A 26,884-nucleotide genomic window follows, 5' to 3' on the forward strand; every position below is an offset into this window, starting at 1 on the left:
TCTCTCTTCCCACTCACTTTTCTCTCTCTGCGTCTCCTTCTGATAGCGACGCCACAGACCATCTCTCTCTCCCTCTGCAATAATTCAGCATCCCAAGGAGAGAGAAAGAGCAAAAGGCACTGTTTCGCTCTCTTCTTCAGCTGCAGCAAGCTTCTTGGCTTTGATCTTTTAAAGAGATGTTTCGCCCCCATCACTTCACATGATCCCTCCTGTTTCTGCCCCTCACGTCTCTGCAATCTCTCTCCTCAAACCCTTTAACTTGAAGAAGAAGGGTGGTCGGGTTGGTCGGGAGCTTCAACGAGTGGTTGAGCGAGTACGGCAAGAGGAATTGCAGGTGCTTCTTGCAGAGAGCCAGAGCTGCGATGAAGAAGAAGAAGAGGAGTGGCGGCGGCAGCAGCCTCGGCAAGCCGCATCGGACTTCTCGGCCACCACCGCCTCTTGTACTTAGGGAAGCTCGCGGCTGCGGCGGAGGGCAACGGCGAGCTCGAGGACAACGTGGCCATGTCACCTGGCTGGGTCGGGAAGTGGAGGGTGCGAAGGGAAGAAGCGCAGAAAAAACAAGAAGGAAAACCGAAAATCGATCCGATCCGAACCGAAAAGAACCGAACTGAATCGCGTTTTCAGTTCGGATCATATCTGGTTCGTTTGGCCCTTTGGTTCGGAGCAAGCACACATTCAAACAGTTCGGTTCGGGATTTTTCTAAAAATCCGAACCAAACCGAACCATTGACACCCCTACCGCCACCCTACTACCTCTCTCTCTCTTCCACCAGTGCATGCCTTTTTGTCTCCCATGCACTTTACTCTCTCTCTCTCTCTCTCTCTCCAAAACCCTCTCGTAAACCTCCGCGTTCTCTCTCGCATCGCATTCTCACGTTTTGCTCGATTCTTCCCCCTCCTCCTCCTCCTCCTCCTTCTTCAACCTTCTCGCTCTTCAAGCCTCGAGCTACTTCCGTCGAGCAATGGCGAGGCCCGTGGACGCCCCTCGGGTTCTCCGGGAGATCGAAGTCGTGGTGGTCGACGTCGAAAACGTTGCCTCCCGGGGAAATGCGGAGCTCCAACCGATCAGCTCCGGCGTCGGGCCGGAAACTCCCGGGAGCGGCGCCGGGCGCTCGCCGGAGGAACCCGCGGCCTCATCCCGAGAAAGCTCGGCCGGAACCGTCCGCGAGCAGTGGGAAGAGTTGCCCGTCCACGAGAACACGAGGGTTTCGTCGAGTTCGCGTGCGGTTGAGGCATTGACTCCTGGCTCCAACGCTTCGTCTCGGCGGAATTCGCGGCTGCTCGTGAACAGGCCGAAATCGAGGCTTCTGGATCCTCCCGAGGACCAATGGCAGCAGCGGTCGAGGATCGCGGCAGATTCGGGGCCGTTCTCGGCGAAAGGCGGCGATGATCGCAAAGAAGAAAAGGACGATTTCGAGGACATTCCGGAGGAGTACAAACACACGAAGCTCGGCTTGTGGACGGTGCTTCAATTCGTGAGTCTCGTTTTGATCATCGCAGCTCTAGTTTGTAGTCTTTGGATAAATGCACTAAAGAGGCAAACACTGTGGGATCTTCCTCTGTGGAAGTGGGAGATCATGGTTTTCGCGCTTATTTGCGGAAATTTAGTGTCTGATTGGTTGATCACATTGGCCGTGTTCTTGATTGAGCGGAATTTCATACTGAGGAAGAAAGTTTTGTACTTCGTCTACGGATTGAAGAAAGCTGTCCGAAATTGTATCTGGTTCGGTCTCGTCCTGCTTGTGTGGAATTGTGTGTTTGACGATAAGGTTGAGAAGGAGACTAAGAGCAGGATATTGCCAAAAGTAACAAAGATACTCGTGTGCGTTTTCATAGGCGCTGTGATCTGGCTCCTGAAGACTCTGCTCATTAAGGTCCTTGCCTCGTCATTTCACGTGAACGCCTTCTTTGAGAGGATTCAGGAGTCCCTCTTCAATCAGTATTTGATAGGGATGCTCTCGGGCCCGCCGCTGTTTGAGAAGTTCTACAACGAAGAGGAGGAGAGGGCGATTGCTGAGTTCCGAGAGCTTCAGGATGCGGGGGCCAACATTCCTAGCAATCTGAGGGAAACTCTTCTCCCGAGAAGCGACAAATTTGCGGGGAATGGGAAGAGCCCCATTGTGGGGAAGAGCCCTCGACTTTCGAGAGAAGCTTCACGCGGGCAGGACATGAATATCCCAATCGAGCAACTGCACAGGCTGAATCAAAAGAATGTATCGGCTTGGAACATGAAGAGGTTGATGAATATCATAAGGAATGGCACCTTATCTACTCTGGATGAGCACATTCGTCCTTCTGATGTGAAGGACGAGGCCACATTGGAGATAAGAAGTGAGCGCGAGGCAGAGATGGCAGCCAAAAGGATATTCAGGAACGTTGCTAAGCAGGGTTCGAAGTAAGTTGCTTCTTTCGTATATCAAACCATTAACATTGCCAAATTCTAAAAAAATATTTGGGAGTTAACAGGATTTTCCGAGGTAGAATGTCATGGCTGCTCCAAAATTTTCCATTAACTTGGGTGACCTGTGCAGATGAGGCACGGGAAAGAATGTACTGTCATTGCTGCTTAATGATTCCAATAGACGAAGTCAATGCATCAGCTGATGCTCAATTAATTAATTGGGGACCTTTAAGAAATTGTCCAGGTCAAAGTATTATATGTGGGACCGTACTGGTTGTCGTGCTTCTAGTTATACTAAAAGGGGATAAAAATCCTGCTTACGTATCTTAATATCTTACAAGAGTAAAGTTAGGCTTTGTAGAGTAAACAAGCTAACATTTGCAAACAGACGGTAAGATAAGGTCATCCTGTTGCTGCCTCTGAGAAGTAGCATACCTGTGCCACGATTCTATCATGGGACAGATTTTCTTGTTCCAATATTAGGTTTGCTTTAGTTGCTGATTATTAAATTGTAGGCGTTGATAAATCTTATGCATCTTTTAATAGGTGCATATATTTGGAGGATGTGATGTGCTTCATGAGTAAAGATGAAGCTTACAAGGCAATGGATCTCTTCGGAGCAGCATCTGAACGCGAGGGAATCAGCTGGCTGTCTCTTAAAAATTGGGCGGTAATAGCTTTTTTCCTCCACTTATATATCTTGACTGTCTCTAGTTAAGTAAGGTTTCTGTTTCCCTTCTTTCTGTCCAATAACACATATATGGTTTACTAGATCCAGGCTTACATATTGCTTTTTACTTTTCACCAAATGGGATGTTGTATATGCAAAAATTGATGGAAGCAATTGTCGGTTGGTATGATATGTGTCATGGGTTTTTTGTCATTTGAAACTTATTTAATGCCTTTTGCAGGTGAATGCATTTAGAGAGAGGAGGGCCCTTGCTTTGTCTCTAAACGACACTAAAACTGCAGTGGACAAACTCCATAAGATGTTGAATGTCATCATGGCTTTCATCATCGTGATTATTTGCCTCGCTATACTACAAGTCAATGTCACCCACTTCCTTATTGTCATAAGCTCGCAGCTTATTGTCATGGCATTTGTCTTTGGGAATACCTGCAAGACCATTTTCGAAGCTATCATCTACCTATTCGTTATACATCCTTTTGACGTGGGTGATCGCTGTGAGGTGGATGGAGTGCAGGTAAAAGACCCTTTTCTATGTAAACTCTCTCTTTACGTTTGAGGGCAATCTTTATCTCTTTATTTTGCTCACAGATGGTGGTGGAAGAGATAAATATACTGACTACAGTCTTCCTGAGGTATGACAACCAAAAAATTGTATACCTAAACAGTGTCTTAGCTGCCAAGCCCATAAGTAATTACTACAGGAGCCCAGATATGGGTGATGGAGTCGATTTCTCTATCCATATCTCGACTCCGGCCGAGAAAGTTGCTATCATGAAGGAACGAATAGTCAGGTAGGGAAGAGACATATCCTTTTGTTTCTAGGTTCATCTCTTCCATATGTTTCGTTTTATGTTGGTTGATTTATGGAATGTTTGACCGAGGAGAAAATGCCTTACACGGACGGTAATTATGATTGCCTATGTAGATAGATGTTTTAGTCCAAATGATTTGCTGTCCTTGTTGTTGCAGCTATATTGAGAGCAGGAGTGACCACTGGCATCCGGCGCCAATGGTGGTGACAAGGGAGATTGAAGACTTGAACAGAGTGCTGATGTCGGTTTGGCTCACACACCGAATGAATCATCAGGACATGGGCGAAAGATTTGTCAGGAGAGCTCTTTTGGTTGAAGAGATGATCAAAATCTTCAAAGAGCTCGACATCGAGTACCGGTTGCGGCCTCTTGATGTGAACATCCAAAGCTTACCCAGTCCAAATTCAACTAGGCTTCCTTCAAATTGAACAGCAGGCGGTAGCTGATCATACTCCAATATGGACAAGCACCAGCTAATTTTCCCACGAAGTCTCGGACTCAAGGATGTCATTCTCCGATATCGACAGAACAGTCTTTTGACCATGACATCTTCGTGTGAAAGACATTTGTATAATTGCCCCACGAATGTAGCTTCGCCATAAAATGATAAATTCTAATGAAATTAACCTTACAATTGCTTGGACTTGGTGGCATCATCTGACAATGGTTTTCTTTACTCGACTTCTCTTCTTCCTACTTAATCGTCTGCGGCCTGTAGCTGATGAAACATGAGAAACATGGAAAGTCTTGTACCGGTTAGCGAAGATTAAGGGGAACAACTTTGTTCTGGTGTTTGATTAATGTGCAATAGTTAATACAAAGCTAGATGCTTTGATTAATGTGCAATAGTTAATACAAAGCTAGATGCTTGTTAGCTTCTTGTCCAATTCGTCCTTTAGTGCCGCCGTGGGTGTTCCTATTTACATGTTGGTGGACCCTACTGAGCCACCCTCATCAAGTAAAGGATAAAGCGGGCGAGTCCAGTCTATATGTGTGGCGGAAACTGGGACAAGGAAACAAGAACTAAAAGCACAAATCTCACTCTCACGCACAACACACGCACAAATGGCTGCCCCGGTGAAGGTGTACGGACCACCATTGTCGACGGCGGTGTCGAGGGTACTTGCTTGTCTGCTGGAGAAAGATGTGGAGTTCCAGCTCGTCCCTGTTAACATGGCCAAAGGGGAGCACAAGAATCCTGACTATCTCAAGATCCAGGTTCTCTCTTACTCTGAGTTTAACTTTATCTTCTCCGTGTTCGATTAATTTGGTTCTTAATATTTTCGGGAATTCTTTTTAACATCGCCTCTTGTATGCTGTGAACAGCCCTTTGGCCAAGTCCCTGCTTTCCAAGATGAGAGCATCACCATTTTCGGTATAAACACCCACATCCTCATTTGTTGTATCTCCTCGAAATTAAAATTCAGTTCTCATGTCATCCAATTGATTGGTACCGCTAATTTGTTCATGGATCTGAGCCAAATTACAGCAGCGGTGGAGTATTTTTTTTCTGGTTGGAGTGTGAAGATACAATTACTTGTACTGCAATTTGATACCTGAATGCCGAATTTGCATCTTTAATAAGGAAGATTTTCCATGATTGTCATCACAAATGCCTCTGTTGCATCAGTTCACTTGTTTGAATGGTATTACTAGTGTTAAGTCTGTACAGTGACAGCTAGTTAATTCCACGGCATCATTTCGCTGGCTTGATTGATTCGATCAATTCGCTTGTAGAGTCCAGAGCGATCTGTCGCTACATATGCGAGAAGTACGCGGACAGGGGCAACAAGAACTTGTACAGCATGAATCCGCTGGTCAAGGCCTCCATAGAGCAATGGCTAGAGGCCGAGGGCCAGAGCTACAACCCTCCGTCCTCGACTCTGGTATTTCAGCTCGCGTTCGCGCCACGGATGAATATAAAGCAAGACGAAGCACAGATCAAACTGAACGACCAGAAGCTCTTGAAGGTGCTCGACGTTTACGACCAGAGGCTGGAGAGCAGCAGGTTCCTGGCAGGCGACGAGTTCACTCTGGCCGATCTGTCGCACTTGCCGAACACGCACTACTTGGTGAGCGTGGGGAACCGGGGAGAGGCTTTCAGCTCGAGGAAGAATGTGGACCGGTGGTGGAACGAGATCTCGAGCCGAGACTCGTGGAAGAAAGTCGTGGAGATGCAGAAGAGCAAATGAAAATCTGGGTTTGGTTGGCTTTGTGCAAGACTAGGATTTTTCTATAGAATTTAAGTTCTTGCTTTGGGAGTTTTTCGTCGCTGTCGATCATACTGTTTCTGAGATTTTTTTCATGTTTCCGATGGGTTCAATGTTCATTTCGATTTGATGAATGAGAATTTGCATGTTCTTCATTAATAGTTGATGTGCATATGCTATACTAGAAGAAAACCTAGCTGAACATAGCATTAACAACAGATTTGTGCAGTGGAAAAGAAGAGAACCCCATTCAGTACAATATATCTGAAGATTCAACGTAGGTAAAAATTCAATTTAGATTTTCCTCTCCTAATATTTTGATTGCTGCCTTTCCTAGAATTTGGCTTGTGCTTTTGAGTTTTGATTAGAGCCATAATGCGTACATGACGTCCATTTTTCACGTAATAAAGTGTTGACAAGATCTTGTCGGTCAAGGGAAGCGAGATTCTAGATTTGATTCATGTTCTACTCCACATTAACACTAGATTTACATTTAGATAACAAGAAAATAATCCTCTCCAAATCTTCTAATCCTCGATATGGTTGATTTGCCTTTGTCTAGTTTAAAAAGCTAGGTACGTTCAATCATGATACCACGTGATTTTTGATAAAAAGCACATATACTTATTAAAATTTCACAAAATACGATTAATTTGTTATCGTTTTCAATTACTTAATACTATCACCCTACAACATATTTATTTTCAATTAATTTTTGTCTCTCGAATCTCGTACTTGCGATTCAAACTATCACACCATTAACATACCATCCAATATCCAACACATGTGGATTTCTATGTCGGATTTGCCATTCTCCACATTACTTATATAACAGCCATCACCGTGTGTGAGTGTTTTTTTTTCGGTCGGAATTTATGTTGTGTTGACATGCGGGCATTTTGGGGGATGTTGGACGAAATGCTAACGGAGAATAGATACAAAAAATGAATTTTGAACTAATGTATCATTTATGCCAATTTTGACAGATGGGCATTTTACTGGTATTTTCTGGTAGATACTCAAAACAATAGTTCGCTGCTCTCCCCCACTCTCTCTCTCTCTCTCTCACTTCCGCCTTCCTGAGAAAAAGTGAAAATCCTCAAAACCCAAATCGCCCCGGAATCACCCAAAGAATCATCATCTCTAGAGGTCTCGGTCACAGCGAGTTTGCTAGCGGCAAAGGTCTGATAATGGAGTGCAGCGGCTCCAAGGGAGAAGATGGGTTGGGGGACTACAACAGCAGCAACATCAAGAGGGCGCGACTGCGCTCCGCCCTCTCCGCTCTCCTCCAGGACCCCATCCTCGCCGACGTCCCCAAGAACCCCGCTTTGTCCGACGTCGACACCCTCATCAGCCTCGAACTGGGCAGCGCCATGCGGGTCTCCGTCCTCAAATTAGACGGCACCAGCTTCGGTATTGTGTGAACTTCCTTCGTTTTCCGTGTTCATGTTGTCTTGGCGTTTTATCGAACACCTGGAGTGCATGCTCCGCGCTTAGCTCTTCTCTTTCCGTTGGTCGGCGAAGTGTAGATGTTGCGGTTATGAATTCGGCCACGGTGAAGGAATTGAAGCTGGCTGTGAAGAGAAAAGTGAGCGATGCGGAGCAATCCAAGATGGGTCATCGTCAAATTTCGTGGTTAGTTGTTAATCGTTTGCTCGAAACTCGTCCGGGCGGATTGTGGATATGCAAGTGTGGAATCTGCTTTTGAGCTGAGAATTAACAGGCGGTTGAATTAGCGGCCATTCCCAATCCTCATGAATGGTGATGCCCAGTGAAGATGAAAGGGACATAAGTTCTTCCCCTTTCTGTTAATCTGCAAAAAAATATAGTTGAATAATACAACAATACCATCAATGTCAAGGTTCATTTTTTTTTTTAACTAATCCTGCCAAGATGATGTACTATGCGATGAATTTTCCCCGCTTTTGTTCGGCCTCGAAGACTTCTTGAATTGCTTCTGAAATGTAAACTCAAACGGTTGGTATGCTTAACAAAAGATTCTATTGGATTTTCAGGAAGCACGTGTGGGCGAACTTTTGCCTATCATACCATAATCAGAAACTGCTTGATGATGATTCCAAGCTTCAGGATTTTGGCATCCGAAACAATTCTCAGGTTCTGATACCCTGTCTCATTCTCTAGCACTTTTTGTCTATAGGCTTTTGTAATGGTCTAGTAGCTTTGGTTCTCTTCATCCGTATTTGATTTAGGAACATTCATGTGCTGATCAGTGGCTTTAAGTGAAATGCCTTAAAGTTTAAGCTGCAAAACTGTACTGGAGATTTAAATGCTTACTATATAATAGGGTCCACCTATCCTGGAGCATCATGCTCCGACACTCGAGTGTTAAGCCCCTTGGAGACGTGATAAAGGCGATCACTTTGTCAATAAGAGTGATGTCTGGAAAATCCAAATGCTTTTAACTTTAGCACAGTTCACATTGATGTACCAATGACATGAACATATTTATCAGACTCGACATTGGTATACCAACTGGGGCATGGTATCCTCAGGGCCCACATAACTTCTGTGCACAAATTGGTCGTGACAGATTGTCGACACACTTACGCTTGACATGAAAAAAAAAAACGAGGATATTTTTTCGGGGGTCCATGCAGTGAATTGTCTTGCCTGCAATAGCATTCACATGCCTGTATCCTGTAAGCTTGAAGTGTTCGTGCCATGTATGTGTATGCAGGTGCATTTTATCCCCTCTGTCATGTCAAAGAATGCCGGAAGACATTCTAAGAGAAAGAAGCACCGCTTCTTCCATGGCCTGAGCAAGCGTGCTTAAGACAACCCATGTAATTTGTTTTTCTGGTGCTGCTGTATCATCAGAGAACACATCCTCTGTATACCAATTATTTTTCTGATATTCCTTATATTTTCCTTGCAACTACATTTTTGCTTTCTTGTTCATTTATGCTTCGGTCCTTGAGCTAGGAGCTTCACGTTCGCTGCCAATTCTGAAACTATTCGTCTAAAAGAGAATGCTCACTGTATAGAATTTTTGCCTGAACTAATAGCTTCCGAGTTGTCAGTTTCACGAACTGACTCTCAATTTTCCAGGATTATTGGTCTTTTAGGAGCTGACTCTCGGTTTCATCTTCATTTCTTTATCCAATACTTCTATCTATATCTGCATCTCATGTGCAAAGCTGGGCTCGGAGAAGAAAATTCTTGCCAAAAATAAGTGCGGTCTGGTAAAGAGAGCAATTCAGTATGAATGTTTCTGGGAAAAACAAAGTCATTGGACGTAATAAATGCCTCTGTTTCGCTGAAGCTGTAAACACCATGAGTTTTGACACTGCACTGTACAAAATCGTATTCAATAAGCCAAAATTCCTAAAGTTTGTCGATGCAGGCAATAAACTGCTCGACGAGATTTGGTCTTCAGTTCTGCAGTCCATGGATTTTAGACGGTATGTATTCCCTTGACAAATAGGAAAGTGAATGGACCGAGAAGGCTTCAATCTCGAATTTCACTCCCCTGTGCAGCATCAACTCTAGCTCGAACCTTCCTCAGGCAATGGGCGCCGCTAATTTAGTAATGGCAACTATCTTTCTTAATAGAAAATTGAAAATTCTACCTCCAATCTGGCGCTTCGCGCTGTAGGTAGCATCTAAGTAATATTGCCTCTGTCTTTCTTTTATCTGGCAAGTGTGTAGGAACATAAGCAATTATTCTCTGGCAAGCATAAGGTGTGGTTGAAAAGCATCATGTACTGAGACAGTAGCATCAAATGGGAAAGCCTCACCTTCTGCTGTCAAAGGAAGGAGACACTCTGTTGGAAGACCGTACTTCTCAAAATCTGAAGGAAAAGCTCCTAGCCAGCTCATTTTGGGATTGCGCATAAATTTCGCATCGTAAGCCATTTGCTTGCGTAAGGAAATAAGGGAAATGGAAATTGAGATATGTAAGTAATAAACATTGAATAAGCTGAAAAATTTGCTCATGGGATTTACTTTCTGCAATTTAACTGATTATTCACACGGTGTAAGTAATTGATGATTAAATAAACTGACTCGAGAAATATTATCAGAGATTTCTAAAGTTGAAATTTTCGAACCATGGAACCAAATCGGTAAGTGGACAGAATGTCGAAGCCATATGGATCACAATCTACCAGACAATAGGCAGGCAGATGCAATGTCTCAATGAGAAGCCTCAAGAACCTGGAAGAAGGGAAATGACGCATGTGATGCCCGGTATAAAACCAGGGTCAGGTAACAGATCGATGATGCAAAACATCGCCCCAAGTTCACTGAGTACAAATATCTTTACCTTCTGGTGGGAATATCTGGGTAACCTCTTCCCTGTTGAAACAGGGTATTGGAAGATAATCAGGGCGGAAAAAGTAGAAGGTATACTTGAAACTAGTTAGTTTGCAAAAGATGTCTATCCACTAACAGTAATAACAATGCAACGGTTTGCCCTGCAGAACTGGTCATTCGCTAGTCGCTGGAACACTGCATGTCGAACATTCAACTGTTAATATCTGGTCAATAAGAAAATACTGACTCAGAAAATTTTTGAAACTTGCTGACCTGATTCCTTCTCCACGACTAGAATGTAATCAGCAACACTTAAAATATCTGTGAGAAAGAACAATAGAGAAACTACCTATCTCAGCATGAACAAACGTGAAATGTTGCAGTATTTATGAGAGACATTGAGCCATATCATGAAATTAAGATTTTGAAAGCAGGGTGAGGCCAGAATGACTGAAAACCGCGTTTTGACTTTCTGCACTCTTAGGAAGTATGTGATGAATAGAGATTCAAAAAAGAGTTCCGGAAAGTGCTCTTTGCCAAATTAGCAATCAACAACATCGGCAATCACTTTTTTCCGGTAACATATGTGTAATCAGTTATATACCTTCAACTTCTTCAACGTGCACCGGAACAGGTTGGGCCTGCCACAAAATGAGAAGCCTATGCTTGGATATATAACTTTTCCTATATTTGTAAAATGATTACTTAAATGATTATGCATCTGAATGTACGGTTCTTCAACTCACCGAATTAAGGTTGTTCATGCAATCGAACTTCGCCCCAGCTTCAGTGAATCTTAACCAGCCCATCACCAACCTGAGAAAAAGTGGAATAATCCAAAATTGTCATCAGAAATGTTGAACCATCTCAAATGCCCCTTAAGCAGTGAGGTTACTAATAAAAGCCTAGCTCATAGCTGTAAGAAATCTTGTGAAGATAACATAACATCAATGGAAAGTTAGAATCTGATAGTGGGATAGGACTAGCAACATTCAACTACTTTTCATGGGCACAATCGGATGGATGAAACAATGGATAAGAGCGAACTATTTTGACATGCTTCAGATTAGTCTACAAAAGTAAAGTGAAAATTATGCATGCTTCTCTACTCATCTCCCAAGAAGTCCCAGGAAAGTCACATACCCTTTTCCTACAGAAACCTGCCAAAAGTAGACAAGAAGAAGTTATTATAACGTTAATGTAATTATGAGGTCGGTAATACGAAAGCAGTACGTTAACCATGAAATGAGTTCTGGGTTCACTTCAACCTACTTTCCAAGCGCAAAAAATAAAAATTTCCGCTACATTTAAATTAAGAAACTGAAAAATGGCTGAACCCACTGGGAGATGCAATCGTAAACTACTAGTGCAGATCCAAACTTTATCTGAATAGCAGAAATCCCGTGCAAACTGAAAAAAATAATAATATTCCAAGATAAGAGACTACTAGCAACTTGTGGGAACCATGCAAAGATACCATTTGCCACCCTAGACCAACCGAAAAGTAAACAACTCGACAAAATTTCGCTTCTATTCTGGAAAAAGACGCCGTAGCAGGATTCTTGAGGAGGGCCTTTTTCTTTATTTGCCTCTAGAGAATTTCTTTTTTTTTTTTTTGTTGGAAATTTGATGTTCTCCAGAGAAGTGGTCATAATCAACTGCTCCACCAAAAAAATGACCAGTGCTAATGTTCATCTTGCTGTCTTCTTTCCACAGAACTTCCCCATCAAGAACAAAAAAAAAAAAAAATCATCTCAAAAAAATGTTTACCACATTTAAGTTGTGGCGACTGCAGCCGAGAAGGATACAAAGGTCGTTTATCGCCCGATCTACAACTGACTGATCTGGATCACAATATAAAGGAAATTACTGTAAGATTTAAAGCACACTACAAGAGAAAAATGAATTATTGTAGAAACCATCAGCTATAAAACCGGTGAATAGTAGATTCATGGGTCATCTAATGCCAGATAAGACTGATGTTCAATTTTTTCTTTATTTGGGTGATCAGCTAAGACTGATGCTGATACTCTTCCTTCCTTTCTCTTTATTTTCCTTGCTTAACAAGCTAGTCTGATGTTGAAACTAGAAACATAATGAAATGCATATGCCTCCTGAATAAAGCATGAATGACGACGGTTTACATTTCATGTAGAGTGAACTTGAAAAGGCATGGGCACACTGAGCCGTGATCACTTCATCATTGCATTCATTGAAGGAGCTCGGTCCACGTAAAAGTTTTCATTAAGAGATTAGATTGATGATCAGTAAGAAGCGATGTATAATCTAATTTCACCTCTGAATACAGAAGGATGCATGTAATATATATCTCTCTTTGATCCGTGTCTGTTTTCTTGCAGCAGTTGCTGAACGATCAGCAGCACTCTCAGCAAGACATCTGAAAGCGCCAATGGATAAACACAAAGTTGGGGACTACATATCTTCCACAATTATTCCAGAATCCAATGTCTGTAAACTAATAATTCTCAGGCAGATGACCACATACCGAGCCTATGCACATGCGATTCCTTACGAAAAGTCACGATTTCCTTTCCCTTTGGAAAATCGGGCTTGCAACTACTGCACACAGCAACATCAAACATGAATAAGATCTTTCGGGCATAACGCTGTAGCAAAGGCCGAAAGATCTGGGGATCGGTATGCATGTAATCCCTTTTTTCCCTTAATTTTCTGGACATCGACGTCATCTTGAGCCAAAAGTAATTGCTCTCTATTCCCCTTCACAACATACCAAGTCTTGAATTTTTCCAAATTTTCAACGGCTACCTAGCACTATCAGCAAAATGAGCAAATGCAAGAACTGTATGCTTTCAATCTGCACTATGAACTGCACCATTCAACGTAACCTATAGATGGATCGCGGCAACTCAGACACCGCCTTGTCTCAGATTCCGAAGTTAAACGATCAACAGTAAAATCACTCTTCAAGTGCGAATAACAGGATTCGTCCGAACCAAACGAAGAATCCTCCAACAGAGAGATTAAAATTGCAAAGACGGAACTAGAAATCTTCAGAAACGTGAGCTAACCAGCTTCCGTTGGGGTTCCTACAGTAACTCCGGAATACGTCGATCGCGAGCGACGGGGATCGACCGTTGCCGAGATCGCCGAGTACCGATTTCGTGAGCTCTGCGGATGAGTTCAAACCGAAAATCAAACGGCGGCCGACGACGAGGGATGAAGAAACTTCAAAGCGAAATTAGCCTTGCGCCGTCGACGATGAACCTCTGATCTTGCTTAGCAGGTGAGGGGTTCGTGAGCTCGAGCGGTTTCTGATTCTGTTTCCCTCCATTTTTTGGTACAATCGAACAGCTTCGACGACGGACTCGGTTTTTCCTTCTTATAGTAGGATCCGAATCGTGCCGACCCGATAAACTGTCGGAGTCGGGTCATGCAGGGGTGGGAATTTCCTGGATAAGAAACCATTACGGCAACAACTTCTTAATTAAGTTGATACAGAAATTCAAAAAAAAAAAAAGAAGACTTATTTTGGGGAACTGTCCAAGCAAACTCGTTGACAAGAGTTAAATAAATTAACGCTCGGTTTGATTCGCAAAAAATAACGTAAAATGAATTATTAAAAACACATTTTCTTCAAGATGATCGCCAGTATCGCTTGAAAATAATTAGTCAATGGAAAATATTTTTATTATCTACAACAATTTATGTGTAAACATTTTTATAGATGTTGAAAATACTTTTTGTTCATTTGTTTTTGTAAGCAATACAAATAATCATTTTTAACAAAATATTTTTCAAATCATTTATTTTTCGCGAAACAAATAGAACCTCGAAGCCCTAGCTAGGCCATAAGCTGCATATATGAAAATTATATTTTCAAAAATTTATTGGTATCTTAAAAATTATAGTTGCACGAGTCTTTTAAGTTGGATAGTTCAATTGGATATAAATTAAGTTTCAATTTCCAATATTAGATTACCTTATTCATCGCATTCATGCAGGACACAATATCAAGACTAAACCATGAGGTATCCGTAAACAGAATGTTGAATGCTGCAACATTAGTTTAGCAAAAACAATCTAAAAATAAAATTTAGAATCCATGTCCTCTCATGGGTTTATTAGCCAAAATTCCTTTTTTCCCCCTAGAACTCCCCAAAAATTACAATCATTAGATGATGATCCCCAGAAAATTCAGATATTGACACTCTTCTTCATCTGTGAAAAAGAACTTTACAGATAAAGAATCAATCGTACATTCACTTCTCTTCTGCCCCTTTTTCAAGGACTTGCAAACAAGAAGAACAAATGGGGGAAAGCAATGCGAGGTGTTATTGTTCGCTGACAGTGTCGTCGCTTCCATTGTGAACCCTCAAAGGAGCATCGGAGAGACCACTCTCGGGCGGTAACGCGTCCTCATCACTTTTGTCCGAGTCTGATTCCGCATGGCTGCTCCACTTTCTCTTCATGATTTTAGGAACCAAGCGAGTCACTTTGGTCTCTAGGGCTGCTGCATCATCGCAGTCAATTCGTTCGAATCTGACAGCGCTAACCTTTCTTGCATTTCCTTCTAGTATCTGCAGCAAATAGGAGACCGCAGAAAAATCATTCGCAAATGTCACTGAAGATGAACATGTACCTCAGACTTCTTGAAAGTAGATTGGTGGGAATGCCTGTGCCAGTACACTCATTCCACACTAAAGGGTCAGAAATGCGTGAAATCCTTGTCAAAAGTAAAGCCCAATGTAAATACACTTTTCTTGAAGTTTGGTCTGTTCTCTAGTGCGCCATGTTACCTAGGATTTTGTTAATAAGTGTCCCATTAAAAAAACAACGGAGGAAAGTATGCCATTTTCAATAAACTGTCTATCTCGTGTCATGTGGAATTAGTAAATTGAAAATAACATTTCTTTAATGAGTATGGTCAACAAGTTTTCCGGAGACACTCGTTAACAAAACCTTTTTATTTCTCACAAATCACAAGGGAAAGCATTCACCAAGAATTCCAATCCAGGTCAGCCACGAAAAGCTACGTACATTTTAGTTCATAGTCCCAGTTGAAGCATAAGCTAGGAATTGGATATTTGAAACCATTTATTCAGAAGAATAGGTGCTTTCAGATCAGATCAGTACCTCGAGTTTGAAAAATTGATGTTTTTCCTTCTCCTTTTGATCCTTTCGGTCAGATTCAGTTTCCACATACTCATCCTCCTCTTCTCGGTTTTCCTTCTCAAGAACCACTTTGATCGTCTCACCTGTCCGAGGTATATATCCAAATGCTTCACATATAAAGCCAGACACAGTCTCGTATTGATGGCCCTGTCAAGATAAGATGCATAAGCCAAACAGGGATGTCTACCATCCTAAGAAAAACAGTGCTACAGCAATAACGATGAATTTACAAATGCCCAGGCACATCCAAAAGAAGCAAGACAAGAAGAGAGCTTTAATCAAGATAAAGGAGACAAATAGAAAAAAATCGTGGATCTCCATTTGAAACCTGGAGCTCTAATCATGTAAATAAATCTATTGGAAACAACCAAACCAACCCCAATAAATAAATAAATTAAACAAAAGGTTCACCTACTGATGAAAACACGTATCTTGACTCATAGATAAATCCCCGCGACTATCTAAAAGGCATATGTAGAGCTAGGGCAAGAATTGTTACAAACTTCACAGGCTATAACAAGAAATAGCGGGTTTCCATGATTATCTCATACAGACATTTAACCAAGATCGTGACAAATTTATTGCGTTTCTCTAAATTGTTTCCAGCTAGAAGTGGATTGAAGTACTAAATTCAAGTGAAATCACTAGGCTACTAGTAGTCATCACCGAACCATTGCTAAGAGACCACCCCTGCTATGGAATAGATGGATGAAGTCCAATTGTCTACACAAGGTAGACAAGATTAAGACGACGAACGCCGATCCCACTGGAAATGTAACTGGAATCCTAGAAATCAAACAATTTTATACCTCAGGCATTTTGATATTTAGGTCTTCAGAGAGTTGATCAATTGATGTGTTGGCATCCACGTCATATACTCCCTCTGCTCGCATTACAATGTAGCCAGTTTTCTTCTGGATCTCTTCCTGTTTCAAACAAGAGCAGATAAGAACACGGATGAGAATCAGGAGATAAACTCAGTTAACATACAGAATAATAAAAAATGCCAGCTGACAATCAGCTTGGCCTATTCATTTCTTTCAATGCTTAGATGTCATTCAAGGTGGCTTCAAAATGACATGGACTTGATTCAGAACTCTCTCTAACACAAAGTTGTCCAAGAAAACTGTCCTCTATCTGGTGCCATGAAGGTAGCACATTTATCTAGACAAACTCCAAATGAGCTATTGTGCACACTGTGGGCATTATTGTTAGCATGCTTTATAAATGACTTTAAAATATATTTTACCCTCCTCATGGCTATGAGGCAAATTGGAGATTTATAATTTCTTAGACAAACTTTAAACTCTATGCAAGCCTATATCAGTGCCATGTGATGCTTTTTCGGCCCAATAGTGCAATGTCATGTGAATGGGGTCCTCTAGCCAGATAAGATTACTTATGATCACACTATACAGGCACAAGATAACACATTCCACAACCCACATAATCAAAACACAAGTAGTAGTGAAAGCAAAAGTTGATGAAAACTAAGGGTGACATTCAAGAGCAAACATTTTGCTCACCAAGTGATGAAAACCAATTCAATCAGAACAAAGTATCAAACAAATGTGAGAAACAAGAAACAAAGGCATCATGTGAACCACCAGAGAAAACATTATACAATGTCATTAGCTCAAGCGTGAAATATCCCAAAACTAATAAAAGACCTTGCACATGACCCAATACAAACATTTGCACAATAAAATAGGGGTGAACTTACTTTTGAATCATTTTCATCAAAAATTTCGCCGACAATTTCCTCCACAACGTCTTCTAGGGTAGCTATCTGTCTCACACAAAAAAAGAACAAAAAAGACCAGAATTCAAGGGTAAGCATCTGAATACCAATAATCACCCCAATGTTCAGAACAGTAATGACCCCTAACATGATTACTCAGCGCAAAATTCTTTAGATTACTACATAAAAAGCCGTCGTTCATACGCCTTTCAATTTTATTATGTGAAGTAAGCATCTGACAAATAACTATATGCATTTCTTTATAGCAAGTCCTTGATAACTCAACCCAAGTGACTTAGATGCCACCACTCACTCAACAATATGAACAGTCCGGACTTCTCATTTCAACTTTTACTAACTCAAACCCCATCCTGCTCTGAACAACCACCTCTATGAGCATGAGTGAGAATGTAGATTTAGATATGCATGCATGCATAGTGAAACTTGACAGTATTTTCTGATCTATGACTAAAGCATCTCTGCAACAGTTTCAAAATTGAGCAGTTCACAAACATCTCTGGCATCGCATAAAAAATAATGGGTGCATAGTAGCCATTAGCTAGCTGACGAGAAATGTGTCATGAAGCAATCAGAAAAATCAAGTCAACGATAATGACATACTCCCACAGTTCCGCCATATTCATTGAGGACGACAGCCATGTGAACCTTTCTTATGCGGAACTCTCTAAGAAGATTCCAAACTGACATTGAGTCTGCAAAACCAGTCACAGAACATGATAAATGATGATGCAAAGAAACAAAACAATATAACTTTAATGTACACAAACTAAGGAATTTAGGGTGCATTGGAAATCAATGTTTTGTTAACTTGAACTGCAAAATAATATGTTCTAATCAAGTTATCAGTTTCAAAAAGTTTTACATATCTTTGCATTTTAGGCAAAGCGGGCTTGCACTCTCAGATGGTTAGGCCACAGGACAGAAGTAACTTTTACTTGCATCAGTAGGTTTCAAAGTCTATGATTCTAACATGTATAGTATGCGCATAAAAAAAAGTTGAGTATAGTAAAAGAATATCAATGGCGGTCCCGACTGATCGTTATGCAAGCTCAAACCAAAGAATATTACCAGGCACAAAATAGGCAGGTTTGTGAGCCATCTCTCCCACAGTAGAACTTTCTAACAGTTCACCCTTCAAAATTAAACAGATTATAAATCTGCATTCTATGAGAATGTTGCAAAAAATTAATAATCAAATCACCCATAGGCCAAACAGAAGAAAATGAAAGAAGAACTGCCTGACCTTTTGGACACAATCTAGCAGATCCATTGCGTATGCAATTCCCACTATATTGTCAACGCGCTGCTCAAAAACGGGCACCCTGAAGAGTAACCCATAGCTTTCAGCTACTTCATGACCAAATTTCTGTTCATGATTCGTGTGTTGAGAAAACAAGTTCAACTTGCCTTGAATATTGATGAGTCACCCACAAGCGGTGAAAATCAATAAGAGTCGCACTCGCATCAATCGCAACTACATCTACAAGAGGTGTCATCACCTCTCTCACGTGGGTATCTTTAATCTCCAAAACATTTTCAATCATATCCTGCAAGAGGTTTCCATCACAGAAATGTCACATGAAGCAGTGTATGCCTTTTGAAAGCTGGGAACAATTCAAATAGAGGATATCTAACTTCTCTCTAAAATATTTTCAGGAAGGTATTTACAAACCCCTGAAAACAGACACTCGAATTTGTATGTTGAAGATGCGGTCAATTAAGAGACCCAAGAAGGTGTGACCAACACACAGAGAGCTCAAAGCACATACAGCCAAGATGAAAGTAAAGCCTAAATCTCTATGTGTTTCCTTTAGCTAACGGGCAGACTAAATTGGGCGGGCATATTCAGTTCTTACAAAACCGAATGTAAGAAATGTATGTTACACGAGGAAGTAATAAGGAAAAGTGGTGTGCAAAAGCTCCAATAGATCTAATTTTAGCAAATTTGAACTAGTTTGAAGAGTCAATCAATCAGAATCTTACTTTCTACTAAAGTGAAGTATCAACCTAGCACCACTCTTAAAATTGTATTTGAGAGGATTTACATTGGTAAGTTCATACTGGATCTTACCTGTTCTTCCTCCTCAATAGCACCGCTCAGTATGGCACCCCGCAACATCAATTTCAACTCTTCTTCAGTAACATATGGCTCACTGCAAATTCCACCGCAGAGAGTGAGGAATGACAAGTTTTCAGCAAAAGAGTATCATGTTAAAATCGTCATAGGGCACACTTGATAATTAATTCCAGAGACCAAGTTTATGTTCTAGATCTTTTGTCTCTTTTTTTGGGCCTGATTATGTTATAGTCCATAACTGCCACTCTGTGAGACTATAATCTGGAGAAGTCAATGATACGGTCTCAAATGAATCACAAGTCAAATACTAAATCTGAAGTCTGGAAGAAACGGGATAACTACAATCAAATATTTACTGCAGAAGCTCATATGCGCCATTCCCTGCTATGACCAAAATTTTATGTGCTTTATTGCTATAGTTTCTCTTTTCTGAGCTTCAAAAAGTTACAACCTACTTTATGGGGAGATCTCCAAAATGCACAAAAAGAAAAAGAAAACGAATTCATTTTAATTGAAGAACCATGTGAATCAGAAGCAAATATACAATCATAACATGACAGAGGAAGCTGCAAATAAACAGCATGTAGTTTTGAAAATACCTCCTTCCTTTCAAACCAAGCATTTTTAGCATCCCCATTGACAAATAGGTGACTATCCTTCCTACGGGGTATAATATCAAGGAGAGCCATGCAACTGGTCTGACCTAGAGGCACCACGAACAGTAATCATTAACCAATGCAATACAAAGCACAGAAAAAAAAGATTGTAACGATGGGAAGTTTTTAAGGCAAAAAACTGGACAGATCTCTAATACACGAGAAAGAACTTCAAAAATTCTAGACTTACCACAAATCTAGCAACCTCTGTAGCATTATGAACTGCTATACTCTTGGGAGTGATTTCAGTAAGAAGCAAGACGGCAACCTAAAGCAATTAATCCCAAATATGTCAGGAAGCACTTTAAGCTACAATTGGCACATCTAGTCAAGCAACTGTCCTTTTCTAACACAAAACATGTAATAAAAATTCACCTACCCAATAATCCACGTAAGTTAAAAAACAAAAAAAAAGCATTGACAATTTTCAAGCAAACAATTAACTCTTTCCAAGATGTACTTCAATGAAAAAGCACTAAATGGGTCATCATGCACCTACTGAGTCCAGCTGAAATTTCTAATCTTTCCACTTATAATTCCCCAATGTGTGAAGCAAAATTACAGGAAAACACTTTCGACCTGAAAACAATAGACTTACAGTCATTACTCCAGTTGCTGCACTAACACCAGCTTCACCAAACATCGCCGTGGCAGCTTCTGTTACTAATGCAGTAGCTCCAATGTTGACCACTCTGAGCACGTAGATATAATAAAGTAAGAACAGCTCTCTTCTAAAACCTAGAATATAAAATCACCAACTGATAATTGCAAAAGCTTGGTACGTTGTGCCAATAAGTATCGTGGTCAAGAATCTTGTCACATCACTTCGAAGCATTCTGAAGACACCATTTTCAGGCTCTTTTTCAGCCAGTTCACGCACCTAAAACAATATATGACATGATGATAAGATAGCAAGAAGTCCACATTATTTACAGCATGCTGCCAACTATAAAGACTTGTATGAATAAGCCCATTCCCCATGTGCAAGATAATATAACAGAATTATCAGTGAAACAGCAGATTAGTGTGAAGGAAAAAGAACTTTGTGGAATAGAGAACAAAGGAGGATGGAACCATCCTTGAGCAGTTTTGTCTCTATATGGAGGAACGTTTAGATACTGTTTGAGGCATTCTTTAAGAGGGCTCTCCCCCAGTCAAAGTATCCTTAGAAGATTCAGATACATCACAATCCTGCAGTTCATTAATGCTGAGTTTCCAAAAAGAGCCTAGATGAAGATTATTTTTCAAATATTTCTCAACAGAGCAGTTATGTGAAACCCGCAGAAACTAGTGATTAGCGTCACCCTCTCCAATATCAAGGGCAGTAAATCTTCTCGATGGAGTTTGTGAATTTATTTTAGCCATCAATGGATCCATCTAGAAGTTACAAAGGATCGAAGAAACCAAATTTAGAGCCAAGAGTTCCACCTTCCAAGGCCAAAGCGTGGTGATTGAGGTCTCCGCCATGGAGAAGAAAGCTGAGAGCGCAAAAAGCAATGCCAACACCAACCCTTGCTCTTTAAATACTATAAGAACTTGAGAAACCTTAGGCCAAGCATTTCTCAGCAACAATATGGTCTGCCCAATAACTCCATAACCTGCATTCACCGCACTCTCCACTGCAAACACTCTTTTACACCCCAAAAACAAAACCCCACAAATCATCGCCACCAAAACAACCCCGCGCCTCATCACAACTTCAACAGCATCCGGATTACTCACGGAATAATTCGACAAATTCTCGCTACTCCTGACTAGTACCGATCTCAACGGAACTTCATTGCGAAGAACCAAATTATTTTGGAACCCGGCATCGTAACAGCCCGCGGACGTGCTCGGGCCAGCACAGCTCACCGCGAACCGATACGAATGCCGGTAATCTCTCGGGAGAAATCTCACGGGCAATCTCCTCCGTCGGTCGCCGCAGACCACCAAAAACGGCGACTTCGCGCCGGAGAAAAACGCGTGCCGACTACAAATCGAAGATTCGAGCGCCATGTCTAGGGATTGAAGCCGACGGAAACCGAACAAAAGCAAAGCCCAGAAAAATATAGAGCAACGTTCATGTGTTCCTTCTGGTTTCCTGGCGATTAAACCGATACTGCAGAGGAAGAATCGATGCAGCGCGCATCAAATGCGGGCTAGCTAAAGACGAACGCGGCAAAAGGGATCCATCAAAAGCTTCTGAATCCGCCATTCTCCTTCCTTCTGCATGGTCCCGGATTCTCCCCCCGTACGGCGTGAGGCCGGAGACGGGAATTGGAGTCGGAAGGATGGTGGGCGGGCTTTAGGGCTTCATTGGGCGCGCGACGCCGAGGGAGAGACGATGAAAGTTGAGATTTTTGGAGACGGAAGGAGCAAATTCCGGCGGAGAACTGGAGGAGAGATTGGGAGCAAAAGCCGGCTCAGGATTTCTGCGCGCTCTGCAACTATTTTGGTGTTTTGTTTGGTGGGCGAAAGAAGACCGTGCGGTGTAGGCATGGAAGACGGGGCAAGTGGGGAATCAACTGAAATTACGACGCAGCCCCTCGCATCCCAAAAAAAGTACAAATTGTTTTGAGACGGTGTTCGCTCGTTTTACGACGAGGAATATCCTCCACCGAAATTTCGATTTTCGATTTTTATTAAGGTAGGTTCTGTGGTTTGATTACTAGGAGAGTTGTAATGAAAGATAAAGTGTAACACATGATTATATGGAGCGGATAGAAATCGAATGGACTGGAAATGGATTTGAGATCAACAAAGTTTCGCACTACGTTACAATACTTGAACGCTAACTAAAACTGCAGGAAGCTGTAAATGCAGGAAACAAAGGTATGAAGGAAACTAAAGTGCAAATAAGCTTGATTGGTTTGCATTGTTGTTGGATCTCTTCCTCTTTGCTTCCTCTGAGTATTTGTATCTCCTCCTATCCTGTAACTGCTCGTCGGTTACTTCCATGTTTTCAAACTTTGAATTTTGGCGCTTCCAATAACTGCCTTTTCTAACCACGTTTTTCCAGTTTTATTGTCCGCCAAAACCTGATCTCAACCGCTGAGATGACTTCAAATCTGGACAAGTAACTTCCCACAATATGCTCATGCTCACTATCTCCGCTTTTGCTCACAACTTCTTGCTATCGTGATTTACGTGGCTGGGCTGTGATTCTTCAGTATATTCCCAAAGTGTAAACCTCCCGAGTTTTGGAAAAGGGTCGCTGTCCTGAGGCATAAATATTCCAACGTCTCGAACTATAACTTTCATGTTTCGGTAAATATACATATTTTCATCAATTACCGAATTCGGGACATGATGCCATTCACGCTTGCTTCTCAGCATGTTTCCGAATTTGGTCCAGACGTGTTTCAGAAGATGGCTGATTTTCATTATACACCAAATTCGGCATTAAAGCCAACTCAGCGTTTATGCCGATTCTCATTTTGGTGTCAACAGATGGTAATTACTAAATTACTAGTGAGTGATCGAGGTACGATAAATTGTTGTTAATAATACAAACTGTTTTCAAAGATCGGTACACCAGAAAGTGTTATCGGGCTAGAAGCGTTTGTCGCGGGTTGACTCATTGTTCGTCGACATGTTCTTTTTCAATTTGATATCAATCTTCTTCGGCGGTTGTTAAGTTTTTCGGTGTTAATGTGCAGATGTGTGTATGTGTGTGGGATTGATTCGGCAAAAGGAGCAGCAAGGGCAAGGAAATGTTTATTGGATTGTTTGTGAATTACAAAGGACGGAGAGGAGCTTTGTTTCAGATGGGCAGAGTAGTTATGTGGACTGATTTCTTTTATGTGAAATGGCGGATGTCCCTGTTAACGATTTCCGACCATAATTAGTCAAATGGACTATATTGACAAATCGCCAAAATATTTAGAACTCAGTTAGCACAATTGAAATGCTTATGACTAAAATGACACAAATGCACTACGTTTAGAACTTTTTTGGTACTTTTCCTTAGGGGTGAGCATGGTTCTAGGAAGAACCAAACCAATGGAACCTGTCGATTCCAAGTTCCAAAATATGCATGGTAGGTTCCAAGTTCCAAAAATTGAGGAGTAAGTTCCAGTAACTAGGTAAGTGGAACCTTGAACCTGACACCTTGAACTTGACACCTCGAACCTGAAACACATTTTTGTGTTTTTTTTGTCTACGTCTTTGCGTGATCATGTAATTTTCTATGGTGTCCGATAATGAGTGTATAATATGAAACCACTAGTCTGAGGTGGTCATTGAAAGTGATGATTTTGGACTTGACGAGGTTCAACCTATTTATGTGGCTTATCAAGTATATTATTTAGCATTTGACACAAGCCCAATTTAATTAAATATATTATGGGCCATATATTTGTGACATTCAATTAGGAATATCTTAAACCTTGATGGACGGTTGAGATTTGGCAGCGCTAGGGTTGGTCCCATCACTCCAAGGTATCTTTTTGGTGGAGAATGAATGCATCTAATTATCACGCTTCCTCTATTCTCCACAAAATTGTTGAGAAAAAAATACACACTCATCACAATCGTTATAGAAAAGAGTAATGAAGATTCATACCCACAGAGACAGCTTCTTTGCTTCTTTCTCATTGGATCACTAATGGCTTCTTTTGATTCGGATATACTATATTTATCAATTTGATCTCGTGTTCATGTGATTAAAAAATCCTATTAATCTAACAGGTTATTCACTGCAATCTTTCAATTAAAGGTTTAAGGGTTGGTTCCAAATTTCAGGTATACGTGGTAGGTTCTGAGTTCCAAAAAATGAAAAATCTGTTTCCATGAATAGATTCCAGATTTCAGATGAACCTGTATGGAATCTAGAACCGCTCACCCTCACTTTTCCCCTATTATAGTGTAGTTGTTTTGTAGACCGGCACATGAACAAGCATCATCGCAGCCCAACTTATGGGCATTCTTCGCAGACTCTATATGAAAAGATCTCTGCTTTTGTTGGAGTAGGCTGCACACTTCACCAACCACGAGTAGACTGGATTCTCCTAGACATTGCTAGAGGATCCTAGACTTTTGAGAAATATTGATCAAGTTTTAACATTCACGACGAGAATATTCAATGTTTTTTGTCTTTAAATATTTGTTGAATGTCTCTCGAGCCTCGAGCGAAAGGAAGCAAATTTGCGTGCATGTCTGTGCTTACACAAGCTACTGCAAAAACTACAGAGCTTGCTCCTTGAAATCACATTACATTTCTTGAAGTTAATTCAGACCAGTAATAAACACGCGAACCCATGAAGAAAAGAGAGGGGAAAATCAAGAAGAATGAATAGAAAACCCATCAGCAGTCCAAAACATATGTTATAAAAGCAGCAACGTACAGGCAGTCTCATCTTCCACGAAAGCTAGGACGATTCTTCCTTGGCTTCTTCATCTCGGGTCTTCTGTGTTGGAAGACTGTGTTTCCCGTGGACAGCCCACATACCAATCCACATCCATATCTGAGCGAGATTATCTGCCAGTGGAAGAAGCTCGCGCCCTCGGAGTCATCTTCTTGGACGGATGTTGGTGGTGGCGGTTGACCTCCAACGTCGTCACAAGGTTATGACAGAGGAAAGCTACATAATGCCGAGTTACCAGCCAAGCAGTCAGTTTTTGAAAGTGTTGAACTGGTTGCCTTGGGGAATAGGACCAGTAGGTTGATTTCCTGAAAGGTTTAGGAACAAGCAGAGCCGTACGGTCCTTCAGTTCTCCAGGAATTGTGCTGCTGAGCTTGTTTGAAGGAAAGATCTAACCATTCCAGATTGGCAAGATCTCCGATCAATCGTGAAATGCCTACTGTGATATTGTTTCTGGTAAGGTTCAGGCTTTGAAGAAAGATGAACTTTCTGATGGCGTCTGGAATATCCATTTAAAAATTGTTGTAACAGATCAATGGTTGCGAAAGTCGTTATAATGTTCTCCGTCACAACCTCCCAAAACCCTTCACAGCCACTGTCACGGAATCTTGATACAATTCATCACCTAGACACTGTGGACTATATTGCTTTGCATCCACGGTCATCATAGCTCTCAAATGTTCAATATAACTCAAAATGACAAGGGACGACCAAAACAGTTGCTAGAAGGATCCAAAATTTGCAACTTTGGGAATGAATGGTCTGCACCGGAACGTTGGACCAAACCGTTGAATTTATTTGACTTCAAAACAAGGACTTGCAGATATGGTCAGGGTTCCAACCAGCTCGGGAACGTGTCAGTGAAGATCTAAAACTTCTAGCATTTGACTACCTAAAAACTATCCAGGCTGTGGTCCTTCACGTCTATTTCGACTGAAATTAACAGTCCTTAAGTTATTATTAGTTCTGAGCAATTCAGGAAGCTCGCCACGCAAGTTATTCATGTGGAGGTTCAAAACCAAGAGACTCGTATTGGAATGTTAACATAAAATGCAGAATTGTGCCAGACAAACTTTTATTAGACAAGTCAAGGACTTTGAGGTTGGCCGCATTGCAACTGGAGGAAGATGAATGACTCTCATGTAAACCTATTGTTGGAGAAGAAGTAAAAGCCGTTGTTGGCTCCAGGAATTGGAACTGACCCCACAAACTTGTTACCAGAGAAATCAATGATTACCGGTCTTTGAAAATGCTTAATTGACAGATGACCACTGGAATCATTATCTGAGGTGTTGATGCTAAATAGACTTGGAAATGGATATCTAGACGTAAATTTGTCTAGAGCTCCACAGAACTTGTTCAACTGCAGATTGAGCATTCTTAAAATGGGCAGAGTTTCCATCCAGAAAGGGAAAACATCCTCTATGACGTTGTTACTTAGATCTAGTGAAGATAGTCTGGCACAGATCAACAAAGATAGAGGTAGAGGGCCTTCCGAGTG

General features: G+C 41.4%; 5 protein-coding genes across 5 annotated transcripts; 3 read left to right on the plus strand and 2 right to left on the minus strand.

The window, feature by feature from the left end:
• The first annotated feature begins 846 nt into the window (after positions 1-846).
• On the plus strand, positions 847-4,547 carry LOC115668066 (mechanosensitive ion channel protein 6-like). The gene is made up of 5 exons (XM_030589579.2): positions 847-2,395; positions 2,948-3,071; positions 3,313-3,606; positions 3,681-3,883; positions 4,062-4,547. The coding sequence occupies exons 1-5, from the start codon at positions 963-965 to the stop codon at positions 4,330-4,332; spliced, it is 2,325 nt and encodes a 774-aa protein (XP_030445439.2). The 5' UTR covers positions 847-962; the 3' UTR covers positions 4,333-4,547.
• Positions 4,548-4,888: 341 nt separating this feature from the next.
• Positions 4,889-6,273, plus strand: LOC115668093 (glutathione S-transferase PARB-like). Its single transcript, XM_030589603.2, has 3 exons — positions 4,889-5,122; positions 5,231-5,279; positions 5,642-6,273. The coding sequence occupies exons 1-3, from the start codon at positions 4,970-4,972 to the stop codon at positions 6,094-6,096; spliced, it is 657 nt and encodes a 218-aa protein (XP_030445463.1). The 5' UTR covers positions 4,889-4,969; the 3' UTR covers positions 6,097-6,273.
• Positions 6,274-7,135: 862 nt separating this feature from the next.
• Positions 7,136-9,013, plus strand: LOC115668106 (U11/U12 small nuclear ribonucleoprotein 25 kDa protein). Its single transcript, XM_030589616.2, has 4 exons — positions 7,136-7,527; positions 7,644-7,749; positions 8,130-8,229; positions 8,813-9,013. The coding sequence occupies exons 1-4, from the start codon at positions 7,305-7,307 to the stop codon at positions 8,906-8,908; spliced, it is 525 nt and encodes a 174-aa protein (XP_030445476.2). The 5' UTR covers positions 7,136-7,304; the 3' UTR covers positions 8,909-9,013.
• Positions 9,014-9,364: 351 nt separating this feature from the next.
• LOC115668127 (meiotic recombination protein SPO11-1) lies at positions 9,365-13,708 on the minus strand. Its single transcript, XM_030589635.2, has 15 exons — positions 13,636-13,708; positions 13,440-13,539; positions 12,896-12,969; positions 12,686-12,787; positions 12,160-12,233; positions 11,533-11,549; positions 11,136-11,205; positions 10,994-11,030; positions 10,663-10,710; positions 10,526-10,584; positions 10,400-10,431; positions 10,185-10,290; positions 9,873-9,993; positions 9,705-9,768; positions 9,365-9,631 (listed from the first exon to the last, which is right to left on the minus strand). Exons 1-15 carry the CDS (start codon positions 13,700-13,702, stop codon positions 9,508-9,510), a joined length of 1,095 nt encoding a protein of 364 aa, XP_030445495.2. The 5' UTR covers positions 13,703-13,708; the 3' UTR covers positions 9,365-9,507.
• Positions 13,709-14,400: 692 nt separating this feature from the next.
• Positions 14,401-22,289, minus strand: LOC115668079 (DUF21 domain-containing protein At1g55930, chloroplastic). The gene is made up of 14 exons (XM_030589589.2): positions 21,467-22,289; positions 20,821-20,918; positions 20,637-20,730; positions 20,229-20,306; positions 19,982-20,085; positions 19,377-19,458; positions 18,713-18,852; positions 18,549-18,627; positions 18,374-18,437; positions 17,906-17,997; positions 17,267-17,332; positions 16,353-16,469; positions 15,505-15,690; positions 14,401-14,948 (listed from the first exon to the last, which is right to left on the minus strand). The coding sequence occupies exons 1-14, from the start codon at positions 22,034-22,036 to the stop codon at positions 14,703-14,705; spliced, it is 2,016 nt and encodes a 671-aa protein (XP_030445449.2). The 5' UTR covers positions 22,037-22,289; the 3' UTR covers positions 14,401-14,702.
• Positions 22,290-26,884: the final 4,595 nt, after the last annotated feature.

Source organism: Syzygium oleosum, unplaced genomic scaffold (genome assembly GCF_021117445.2).
Source record: "Syzygium oleosum isolate NSW1041296 unplaced genomic scaffold, Sole_v2.1 Sole_v2.02, whole genome shotgun sequence".
Taxonomy (NCBI): domain Eukaryota; kingdom Viridiplantae; phylum Streptophyta; class Magnoliopsida; order Myrtales; family Myrtaceae; genus Syzygium; species Syzygium oleosum.

What these genes read in the sequence shown, in the direction of transcription:
- LOC115668066 (XM_030589579.2), top strand. Translation starts at nt 963, where the DNA reads ATGGCGAGGCCCGTGGACGCCCCTCGGGTTCTCCGGGAGATCGAAGTC. An exon ending in GTTGCTAAGCAGGGTTCGAA is followed by an intron (nt 2,396 to 2,947) that starts GTAAGTTGCTTC and finishes ATCTTTTAATAG; the next exon opens with GTGCATATATTTGGAGGATG. An exon ending in GTGAGGTGGATGGAGTGCAG is followed by an intron (nt 3,607 to 3,680) that starts GTAAAAGACCCT and finishes TTTTGCTCACAG; the next exon opens with ATGGTGGTGGAAGAGATAAA.
- LOC115668093 (XM_030589603.2), top strand. Translation starts at nt 4,970, where the DNA reads ATGGCTGCCCCGGTGAAGGTGTACGGACCACCATTGTCGACGGCGGTG. An exon ending in CTGACTATCTCAAGATCCAG is followed by an intron (nt 5,123 to 5,230) that starts GTTCTCTCTTAC and finishes TGCTGTGAACAG; the next exon opens with CCCTTTGGCCAAGTCCCTGC. An exon ending in TGAGAGCATCACCATTTTCG is followed by an intron (nt 5,280 to 5,641) that starts GTATAAACACCC and finishes ATTCGCTTGTAG; the next exon opens with AGTCCAGAGCGATCTGTCGC.
- LOC115668106 (XM_030589616.2), top strand. Translation starts at nt 7,305, where the DNA reads ATGGAGTGCAGCGGCTCCAAGGGAGAAGATGGGTTGGGGGACTACAAC. An exon ending in ATTAGACGGCACCAGCTTCG is followed by an intron (nt 7,528 to 7,643) that starts GTATTGTGTGAA and finishes GGCGAAGTGTAG; the next exon opens with ATGTTGCGGTTATGAATTCG. An exon ending in GCATCCGAAACAATTCTCAG is followed by an intron (nt 8,230 to 8,812) that starts GTTCTGATACCC and finishes ATGTGTATGCAG; the next exon opens with GTGCATTTTATCCCCTCTGT.
- LOC115668127 (XM_030589635.2), bottom strand. Translation starts at nt 13,702, where the DNA reads ATGGAGGGAAACAGAATCAGAAACCGCTCGAGCTCACGAACCCCTCAC. An exon ending in CCAGATATTCCCACCAGAAG is followed by an intron (nt 10,291 to 10,399) that starts GTAAAGATATTT and finishes CCCTTCTTCCAG; the next exon opens with GTTCTTGAGGCTTCTCATTG. An exon ending in CTTACCGATTTGGTTCCATG is followed by an intron (nt 9,994 to 10,184) that starts GTTCGAAAATTT and finishes TCCTTACGCAAG; the next exon opens with CAAATGGCTTACGATGCGAA.
- LOC115668079 (XM_030589589.2), bottom strand. Translation starts at nt 22,036, where the DNA reads ATGGCGCTCGAATCTTCGATTTGTAGTCGGCACGCGTTTTTCTCCGGC. An exon ending in CCACGCTTTGGCCTTGGAAG is followed by an intron (nt 20,919 to 21,466) that starts GTGGAACTCTTG and finishes ATATTGTTTTAG; the next exon opens with GTGCGTGAACTGGCTGAAAA. An exon ending in TGCTAGATTGTGTCCAAAAG is followed by an intron (nt 18,438 to 18,548) that starts GTCAGGCAGTTC and finishes TTAATTTTGAAG; the next exon opens with GGTGAACTGTTAGAAAGTTC.